At 36.6% G+C, this 10,607-nt stretch overlaps 1 protein-coding gene and 1 pseudogene across 1 annotated transcript; both read right to left on the bottom strand.

Annotated features, from left to right (window-relative positions):
- Nucleotides 1-1,205: 1,205 nt before the first annotated feature.
- LOC101717963 (ribosome biogenesis protein BRX1 homolog pseudogene) lies at nt 1,206-2,636 on the bottom strand (annotated as a pseudogene).
- Nucleotides 2,637-4,399: 1,763 nt separating this feature from the next.
- LOC101718303 (olfactory receptor 11H6-like) lies at nt 4,400-5,390 on the bottom strand. The gene has a single exon (XM_013065676.3). It carries the CDS (start codon nt 5,341-5,343, stop codon nt 4,402-4,404), a length of 942 nt encoding a protein of 313 aa, XP_012921130.1. The 5' UTR covers nt 5,344-5,390; the 3' UTR covers nt 4,400-4,401.
- Nucleotides 5,391-10,607: the final 5,217 nt, after the last annotated feature.

Genomic DNA, 10,607 nt, shown 5'->3' with positions numbered 1-10,607 from the left:
TTGATTATGATAAATAATAAACATATTGCCAGGCCTTGGTACATATACATATCACATCTTGGTCCTGTCTACTTCCCCAGCACCCCTCATGCTCCTCTTTAGATACTTGAACTCCACTCTCTCATGGCCATTTAACAAAAAAAGCCACCCTAATTTCCCTCAAACATTAGCTCTAAATCTTAAAAAACCCCACAAAATGTTCTTCTCATGATTCAATAAGATAAAATTAATCAGTTATACACAAATAAGATTAAACACTTCTGCTTCCCTTAAAAGGAATTTAATGTATAACAGCCAATTATTGAAAGAGTCAAAATACTCTTCCTTATGCTTTATAAGATGACAATGTAACTGCTATGAGCCTGGCTTCTAACTTTTCACTTTTTGTTAGTAATCTCCCAGTTTTTGTACTGCTCTTTATAAGCAAAACAAACTTTAATTTTAAAAAATTATTGAACTGATTTTATTGTTAAAATTTGATCTGATTTTCAATCTCTTTTTCTATTCTTTCTTGTTTTACTTCTATGTTTAATCTTTTATATTGATATATGTGTATGATATACATTTTTGTTTATTTTGTGAGGTTTTGAATTATTAAAGTTAAATATTTTAATATAGATGTACAACTGTTCCAGTGCCACTTAACAAAATTTCCAGTCATTACACACTGAACTGCTTTTGCAATTTGTTGAAAATTAGCCCTCTCTCTCTCTAGCTATATTTCTGGACTCTCTGTTCCATTGATCTATTTATGTAATTTAATATCAATGTTTCATTGTTAAGTCTTTGATGCAACAAGGTAAAATCCAAAAAAATAAAAGTACATATAAGTAAACCTGTTCCAAGTTAAGAGATCAGGTAAGCAGTGGGATTCCTTTTCAGATTTCCTGTTACTATATTGTACTGAGAAGTTTCCCCATGATGTCACATAAAACTGATCCAGAAGGGTCTAGATTCTGATCTTGCCTACATTTTCTGCTTCATATGCCATTTCCCTTCTTGATTGCCAAAATTAATTTTTTCCTATTCTTTTTTTATGGTGATACAGTGCTTTATTTAGAAAAAGATAAAGACCACTGATTCTAAGACATTTTTTCTTTCAAATGGCACACTAATTAGACATGATAGTCTAGAAAAATAGACGTATTTACACACTGAATACAAAATAAATATACAGTAATTGGAAAACTTAGTTATCCATTGATTCATTTTGCATTTCTACTGTTCATCTTCTGTTTCAATTTTCTTTGCCTTTTGTAAATCCTTTTTTCCTTGCTTTTAAATCGACTTTTGGTCTGGTTTTACCTGCTGTATTTCTATTGGCTTTTCCTCAGCTGGTGTAACAAAAACATCTTCAGTGGGATCGTATGGAAGAATAGTCTTTGGCTCTTTCTTTCTGAGGTTCTGCATGTCTTTTACTTGCTGTTCCTCTTTGCATTTTGCAGCTGTGATGGATCTTATGATACACCGATCCATGTTTGGTGACTGGTAGTGAGGAATTTCACATAAAGTTGGTCCTCCAAAACTTCCCTGAAAAACCTTTATCAGATTTAAGACAAAACAAGGTCCTATTTCTACAAGTTCAGCATCTTCATCTATGACCTGAAAGTTCTGAAACCATATTCTATTATGCAAAATGGTGAAAGTAAATACATGGTCCACAAATGGCTGGCTTTTGGGATGATATCATGGTGTACTAAAAATCAGAATTAAAAGTTCTTTTAACAAAGCATAATGTGGCAATTCATCAAAAGCAAGGTAAAAGACAAAATTGGCCGAGAACCTTTCAAACAGTTTCCAGTCATCTTCAGTTCTGCTAGGGTATGAACATTTTGAACAAGGAATTTGGCAGAGGGTCCACGAGGTGAATTCAAAAGCCACATATAAAGATCTTGTTTTGTCTTAGCTTCAAAATAGATGCATTTATTGCAGTTTTTCATTTCACAGACTTCATTGATCACAAATAATTTATCTTTACAATCCATTTTAGTATCTGCTTTAGAATGAGGCATCAACGTTCTCAAGTCTTGCATTAAATGCCTTGTTCTGAAATTTATTCCTCTGGAAGAAAACATGGCAATCTGTTCCTTATTTTTCCACTTGCCCTTGCAAATGGGGCCTGGGATACAGTCCTTCTCTACTTCCTCCATCTCTTCTGACACAACTGATGACTTAGCTGGAGGCCTGGCATCTTTTTTCTTTCTTTTTGGCTTCTTCCAATTTTTTCCTATTCTTTAAATATGCAAACTTATACTTGTTTTCTGCTTAGTACTTAATTACTCTAGAGTAGTGATGGCAAAACTTTTAGAACCCAAGAGCTCAAACTGCAACCCAAAACCCACTTATTTATAACAAAATGCCAACATTACAATTAAACCCAAATACTAAGGTTTTAGTTTAGAGAAAAAAACCTCATACATTAACATCTTTTGTCTTAAAAGAAAAGCACAGTAACAAAGCTTTCAATGATATGAATAGCTTTTTATTGAAAGGTAAAAGTTCGCATTTGGCATTCTTTTGCACAATTAACGTGATCTTTGCTGTTCTATGCATGCTTATAATTTGTTAAACCTTGGCTGGGCAACTTGGCTCACATGCCAACAGAGTGGGCTCTGCATACCCACTGTAGCACGCATGCCATAGGTTCTCCACCACTGCTCTTTTTGCAAACTTATTCCTTTTTTTGAAATACCACCTCCTCACAAAAACATTCTCTGACCATCCTGTCAAAATTATCTCCTAGCAAGCTGGGGATGTAGCTCGGCAGCGCCACACCTGGCTGGCAAGCACAAGGTCCTGAGTTTGATTCCCAGTTACCAGAAAAAAAATTATCTCCTATCATATCTCAACTTTTTCTATATTTATAATTTTTTGTATTTTTACTACTGTTATGATTGCAAGAGTTAAACTGTTATGCATTTACTTGCTCGTCTTGGAATGTAAGTTTTACAAAGGGAGGGACTTTGTCTTCTACATTTGAGTAATTCTATTGCATGTCAATGAGGTAAATAGATATTTATTGAATGAATAAGTGACATTTATCAATCCCAGATGCCAGTTGCCTAGTTTATTTTGACCAAATAGTTGGACAAAATCACCTGACAATATCACCAAGTTCCACTGCATCTGTTTTCAGCTTGACATCTTAGAATCACTGGCATTTGTTCTACTTTATGACAGCTGGGCTGTTCTCAATTCAATTTTCCTTCACTTGAAATTAACCCAAAAATGTAGTGCCTCCAACTATCAATCTTCTTTTGAAATGTAAATTTCCAAGTATTTAAATTATCTTGTACAGGTAGGAAAAAATAAGAAGACAGAATCTATTTATTATTTTATGAATGTAGAACTTGAAATTTGAGTCAGGAAAAGTAACTGCTACTGACACCAACATGAGTGCTTGCATCACCTATGAAGCTCATGATAACTTCTTTATCTTCCCTCATCTAATAAAAGTTTTCTGGTTTTGCCTAATATTATATACTTATTCTAAAATATGCTCTATCACATCAATCTTTGGATTAGTGAAAAGTAGGTGAATCAGAATCAACAAGGTGAAGCTGAAATTAAGATTTCCAGAGTGAACTGCAAAGAGTTTGATTTAGGCAATTTGGAGAAAGACTTGGGAAGATGTCCTTTAAAAACACTTCCCAAATAATTATGAAACAGTGATAGTGATGTAGATTGTTACTATCACTTTAGTGTGAAATAAAAATTTTGGCTCAGTTATGATTTGCTAATGAGCACAAATTTAATTTACCTGAGCTTTTTTGTTTGTTTGTTTGCTTGTTTTGTTTGTTTTTGGTTTTTGGTACCAGTGATCAAGCTTGGGACCTTGAGCTTGTGAGGCAGGAGCCGGAACCAATGAGCTAAATCCCTGGCCCCTTTACCTGAGTTTTTAAAAAATGTATGAATGGGTCAGGGATTTAGCTCAGTGGTGCCCTGCCTGCCTCGCAAGCTCAAGGTCATGAGTTTGATCCCCAGTACCAAAAAAACAAAAAAACAAAACAAAAAAAAATGTGTGAATGTTCCATTGTTCTGCTAGGAGAAGGGAATAGATCTGTAGGCCAGAAAATCCAAGTGTCAGAATGGACAGAACTTACTAGAGTTTGAGTATTAAGTCAGTGACCTCAGGTAAATGAGTGAGCAATTATCAAAATCAGAGTAGTAAAAGAGTGCAAATAGAACATCCAGTTCATTTAATTCAAATTACCATCTGTCACATTCTGATTTGCAGGCAATGCCTGCTCTAATTGAGATGTTATTGTCCAGTACTTGAAAGAAATTAGCCGATTTGGAGTCTGTGTCTCTAAGTGCCAATGGATATAGACCTATTTTTAACTGGCAGAAGGAATATGGAAAAGGAAATGAGGGGAAACATGATCCTTTCATAAGCTCTCATTAATTTTGACTAATTTTTGTGCACATCTGAATTTTTCTCAAGGCAGCCTTCATGTCCTTGTTCCGGAGACTGTAAATCAGTGGGTTTACAAGTGGAGTCACTGAGGAGTAGATCAAGGTTACAATCTTCTGTGTCCCCGCTGGATTTCCAGAGTTTGGGTTGATGTACATCACCATGATGGTTCCATAGAACAGAGACACCACAACTAGGTGGGAACCACAGGTGGAGAAGGCTTTACGTCTGCCAGCTCCTGATGGTACACGAAACACTGCTCTGAGAACTAGCATGTAGGATGCAAGGATGAAAAAGAAGGTGATGAAAATAATAAATGAGCTCAGTAAAGAACAAGAAAGCTCAATTCCAGGTGCAGGGATGCAGGACAAGGCCAAAAGAGGACCGGGGTCACAGACAAAGTGGTCAATGATATTTGGGCCACAAAAAGGGAGTTGTGTGATAAAGTAGATAGGGACTGGATAACAGAGGAAGGCTGTCACCCAGCAGAGGACAACCAAGTTTATGCAGAGACGACTGTTCATGATGGTAGGATACTGAAGAGGCCAGCAGATGGCTAAGTACCTGTCAAAAGCCATGAGGGGGAGTAGGAAAGTCTCAGCAGTGCCCAAGGAGAAGAAGAAGTAGAACTGGAGGAAGCAGGCTGTAAAAGAGATGGTTTTGGACTCAGAAAGGAAGTTTGTTAGCATATTGGGAACGGTGGTGTTGATGTAACAGATCTCCAGGAATGAGAAGTTGGCCAGTAAGAGGTACATAGGGGTATGTAACCTGTGGTCCACCTTCACTGCACACAGGATGGCTCCATTTCCCATCAGTGTCAGGATGTAGGACACACAGAACAGCAGGAAGAGGAGGATCTGAACCTCTCTGGAGCAGGGAAAAGTCAGGAGTATGAATTCAGTCACTCTGTTGGCTTCTGACATATTCATGGCTTCCTAAGATATAGAGAAAACAAAAATGAAAATGACCCATGACCTTATTTCCTAACCCTGAAGGATATTTTCTTTTTTAAATACTCCTAACTTCTTCAGATTCTATTATTCTTTTAAGTTAATGATAAGTATACCTCTGAAGACTATCAAACTTTGAGATAGCTTTATGTGATCAGACTTTGAATTGCTGTATCACACCTCATTACTCTTTCAGCATTTTCTCAGCAAGTCAAGATCTCAGGCAATATGCTCCTTGGATAAGCTCCAATAACCAGCAGTAAGCTCTGATAACCTGAAGTAGGTTAATGACAGTCCTACCAGATGTGTTCAAAGAGATATGTATGAAGTTTATGTATTTGCATCCATAGAATCAAATATAAAAGATCTTTAATATTGGACACCAACTTTCAATTTCATGCATCTTTGTAGTCAGATACACAGAAAAAGGTGAAAGAAGATGGTAACAGCACAGCGAAAATATTATGCATTTCACTTGTATTCTGGATCAGTGTTAGGGTTATCAGTGTTCACATCTTAAGCCAGACAAAATATGTCCACAGTGACATCCTATTTTCAGTGTTCATCAAAGCTTGTTAATTCAGGAAAGCTTCAAATGTTCAGGCATCTACATAATGGATTTCAGCTGGGGTCCATCTTGTACCAGTTGGGTTATAAAACATCTGTAAACCTTAGGTTAGATAAAGTCTACTTCTTAGAGACAGCCATAACTGAGAAGTGGATTGGTACATGATTTTATTATTTTTAAGCCCACAGTCTCAGGATTTCTAAAGGTATCTTTCTTCTGATTTATTAATCCAAGTAGAGTTCACCAATGTTGGATGCTCCCAAGCAGAGGCCTCTGGGTACCAAGGCTAAAGTAGGAGCAATGATCTTTCTAGACAAGAATCCCTCTTATTGCTTTACCCTCACTGTTGCTTGAATCCCACTATAGATCAAGGTTGGAGTTGTTTGGAAAGCAAAGGAAAAGGAAATTTTCCATTAAACCTCCATTAATGCACTAGATTTAGTTTGGGGCACTGTCTAACTTCCACTGTGAGAGAGGCAAAATCAAGTCAACATAATTGCCTAAGATTTCCTTGCTAGTGCTTGGGTCTTAATTTGTTCATTTATTTTCTTGATCCATTCGGTTAACGAGGGACAGTTATCTTTTGGGGCTAAATGACCCAAATTTAAAAGATGGAGTAATAATATTCAAGTAAATAAAAATGTAAGAGTCCCAGACACTTTTTATAAAAAGTGTTCTAGCTATGAATACATTAATTACAAAAAGATACTTTTCAAATTACAACATATGATACCTTTAAGTATAATTTTAAATATTGCATAGAATGGAAGGGATTTAGAATATTTTACCTCTTACATCAATTTAAATTTCCTTTATAGCTTTTAAGACCCTCTTTGGCATAAAATAGTCAGGAGTGCAGGATTTTACCCCAGAAGGAAGCCATGAGGAGAGAACACAAAATTCAAGAAATACTTCTTAAGCAATGTATATGAGAATTCTCATGACTTTACAGTTCAAGTGGGAGTGACCTCACCAATCTGGAATCCTAGATTATTTTGTTGCTTCCCTACCTTAGTGGCTGATTTTCTGATGTTTGGAAGAACAAAATCTTACTCAAAATAAAGGAGAGTTGAAGTATTTTCAGCTCTGCTTCACATAGCTTTTTTGTCAATCCTCCCAGATTTCATTTCACTAAATTTCTCCTAAAACACTGGTTCTTATTAGATCCAAAAGCCAGTTAATAAAGACAGAAGGAACTCACTACTGAGTTCCTTTCCTCTCTCGTTTTTCTGAGTTTCCCATCCCTCTTACTTGTAAAGATGAATCTCTTTCCATCCATTCATGTAACTTGAGCAGTTGTTGTTTTTTCATCCACATAAAAGAAATCAGAGCTAAAAGGCAAATCTAAGAGCTGTCTTATACTTGCATTGCTTCAGACCCCGTAGCCTCATAAAACTGGAAGATCCAACTTGCAATCTTCTGTTTTGACTAGAGCAAAGGGCAGACAGGATGGCAAGCATGTTAACCTTAGTAGCTAGGATAACAAGGGATTGGCATATTTACTACATATAGAGACTTATCTATGTTACTATGTCACCTAGAATTTATTCATCTGAAAGTATACAGTCTGCTATGGATACCAAAAGTGCAATTTTCTAAGAGAAGATTGTCAATCCCAAATATTCTCTTCCCATGGGAGCCTACTAATTGGCTCTTGGGACCCAGTTTCTCCCACAGCGATCAATCATCTCCTGCTATTAAAGCACCTAATTTTTTCTTCTATTGCCAGGTTACTGTTATGATGGTATGAACACTAAAGCATCACAGCTGTACTGCAAGCATGTACAAAAATAAAGGCGATCAAGAGAGTGATGGATGGGGGAAGGAGGGAAGGAAAAGGGGATTTAAAAAAAGGAATTAAGATGTGCTGTGTACATGTACCAACGTCCCACAGGAATGTAAATGTTTTGTACTACACACATGTAGTAATAAAATAAATTTTTTAAACAACACATTTTTGAGCAAAAAATTTTACTTCTCTCATTAACTCTTTGATTCTACTATGACATCAATAAGTACTGTTACCTGGTCAGCAGAACACTGGAGCACATACCATGGAGTTATGTAGTGAAATGTCAAGTTTCTAGAAAGTTGTGCTCCATTTATGATTTCAGTCATTTTGAATGTTTTAACAGATATTCCCAAAAGTTGACATGATTGTTGAAATGTTCTTGCTTTGCGAGTCCATGTCCGCTGCAGAGACCACCAGTGATCAGCATTGGGTCACCTTGTGGACTGAGCCGGCTGCACAACCCTCAAGGACACCAGGACACCCAAATCCTGGGGAATGGAATCAGTGACCTTTAAGGTTGTGGCTGTGGATTTCACCCTGGAGAAGTGGGCTTTGCTGAATCCTTCTCAAAAGAAGCTCCACAGAGATATAATGTGGGAAACCTTCAGGAATTTGGCTATCATTGGACAAAACAGGGAAGACCCCAACATTGAAGATGTGTACAAAAATCCCTGCAGAAGTCTAAGCAGTCAAATAGTAGAGAAACTCTGTAAAGAAAGTAGTCAATGTGGAGAAATATTCAGCTAGACTCCAGAGTGTGTTGTTAATTTAAAAAATTCCTCTATAAGTAACACGATGTGAAAGCCATATGTGTGGAAAAGTGTTCATTGGTGATTCATCCTTAAATGTGCCCCTCAGAGCTCACATTGATCAAAGATCACATGAGAATCAGGAATATGTAGATAGATTGCATAACCATCTTGTGAGTACAGAAGCTTTCAGTTATCCACATGGGTTTCAGAAGACTGAAAGGACTGAAACTGGAAAGAAACCCAGCGAAAGCAAACAGTGTTATGTAGTATTTAGATGTCTTACTTCTGGTCAAAATCATGAAAAGACCCATAGGGGAAAGAAGTACTATACAGGTGAGCAGTGTTGTAAAACCTTTACTCATATCAGTTCTTTGCAATACCATGAAATGACTCACTCTGGAGAAAAACCCTACGTATGCAAGCAGTGTGGGAAAGCCTACACTCATTCTGCTTCCCTTAAAGAACATAACAGAATTCACACTGGAGATCAGCCATACGTGTGTAAGCAATGTAGGAAAGCCTTTAGTTCTCCCAGATACATTCAAATAAATGAAAGAACCCACACTGGAGAGAAATCCTATGTATGTAAGTAGTGTGGGAGAGCCTTTAATTCTGCCAATTATATTCAGATACATGAAAGGACTCACACTGGGAAGAAACCCTATGTATGTAAGCACTGTGGGAAAGCCTTTCTATCTTTGACTGAGTTCTGAAGACATGAATGGAATCACAAGGGAGAGAAGCCCTATGGATGTACACAATGTGGAAAAACTTCATTTACATGAGTCTCTTCCAAATACATGAACAAAATCACAGTGGAGAAAAGCTATTTGTGTGTAAGCAAAGTGGCAAAGCCTCCCATTGGAAAAGTAACTTTCAAAGACATAAGTAAGTTCACAATGGAGAGAAACTCTATGTATGTGAGCAGTTTGGGAAAGCCTTCTTATTTTTCACTGAGTCCTGAAGACATGAATGGACTCACAAAGGAGAGACACCCTAAAGGTGTAAGCAATGTAGGAAAACCTTTATTTACTTGTGTCTCTTGCAAACACGGGAGTGAAGCCACTAGGGAGAGAAACCATATGTATGTAAGCAATGTGGGAAAGCTTTCCGTTGGAAAAATAACATTCAAAGACATAAGTTCACAGTGAAGAGAAATGTTATGATGTATGCGAACAATCTGGAAAAGCATATACTCATCATAGTCACTTGAAAAACCATTTAAAAAATTCACAATGGGTAGTAAATCTATGTATGTAAGCAACATGAGAAAGCCTCTAAATCATTTCTCTTCAAATACATGAATAGATTTACAGTGGTGACAAACTATTTGTATGTTTTCAATGTGAGAAAGTCTTCAGTTCTCATACCTTTCTCAGACTTACAATCATTCACACTGGACACTCACAGTAAGTATAGAATGTTGCAAACCTTTGTTATCACAAGAACTTTCTAGCACAAGAATGTACAGTGTAGAGGTTGTTAGCATATGAGCATATAAGCCTGCCCCTAGTCATCAAGTTTTGGTCACAAGTCTAAAACAGGAGAGAAACACTGACCACAGGAGATGTGCAAAAGTCTTAATTTGGCACATGTGTGATTGTATCCTGTGAAAAATACAAGAAAGTAGTCATTTGTAATAAATAGTCTCAAAGACTTATGAAAATTCTTCATGTAGTGAATAGTCTTATAAAAGTAACATGAAGAGTTACATGCAAAATAATTTGTATAAAATGTTCTAGGATATACACAACCTGAAAGTGATATTTGTTTTTAATCAGTGGCATATTCTTAAAGTGGATGTCTAGATTCTTTGTCATTTTTATTCTTATACATAAGCATTAATCTGGGAAGTGTTTTGCCTCCCTGTAGACTCAGCTGACTTCAGAGGATCACTTAAGCTCACAAATTAGAGACTCAACTCCAACTTGTTCTCGGGCAACAAAATAAACTAAATGTATAAAGGTGACCTTATTCTGAATGTTTTATTCAAGCAGTAGTGCATGAGTATAATGAATCTAAATCAAATTTGTTAATCATTTTCTCCTGTCATTTTGTACTGTGTATTTAAACCTATTTTAATATGCAAAAAGACTCAATTTTTCTGTCAGGTGGTTAAGGGCCACTCAAA

Source organism: Heterocephalus glaber, unplaced genomic scaffold (assembly GCF_053883595.1).
Source record: "Heterocephalus glaber isolate CG9 unplaced genomic scaffold, H.glaber_assembly_v1.0 deba00000809, whole genome shotgun sequence".
NCBI classification, from domain to species: Eukaryota; Metazoa; Chordata; class Mammalia; order Rodentia; family Bathyergidae; genus Heterocephalus; species Heterocephalus glaber.
This window is presented reverse-complemented; position numbering and strand designations above follow the sequence as displayed.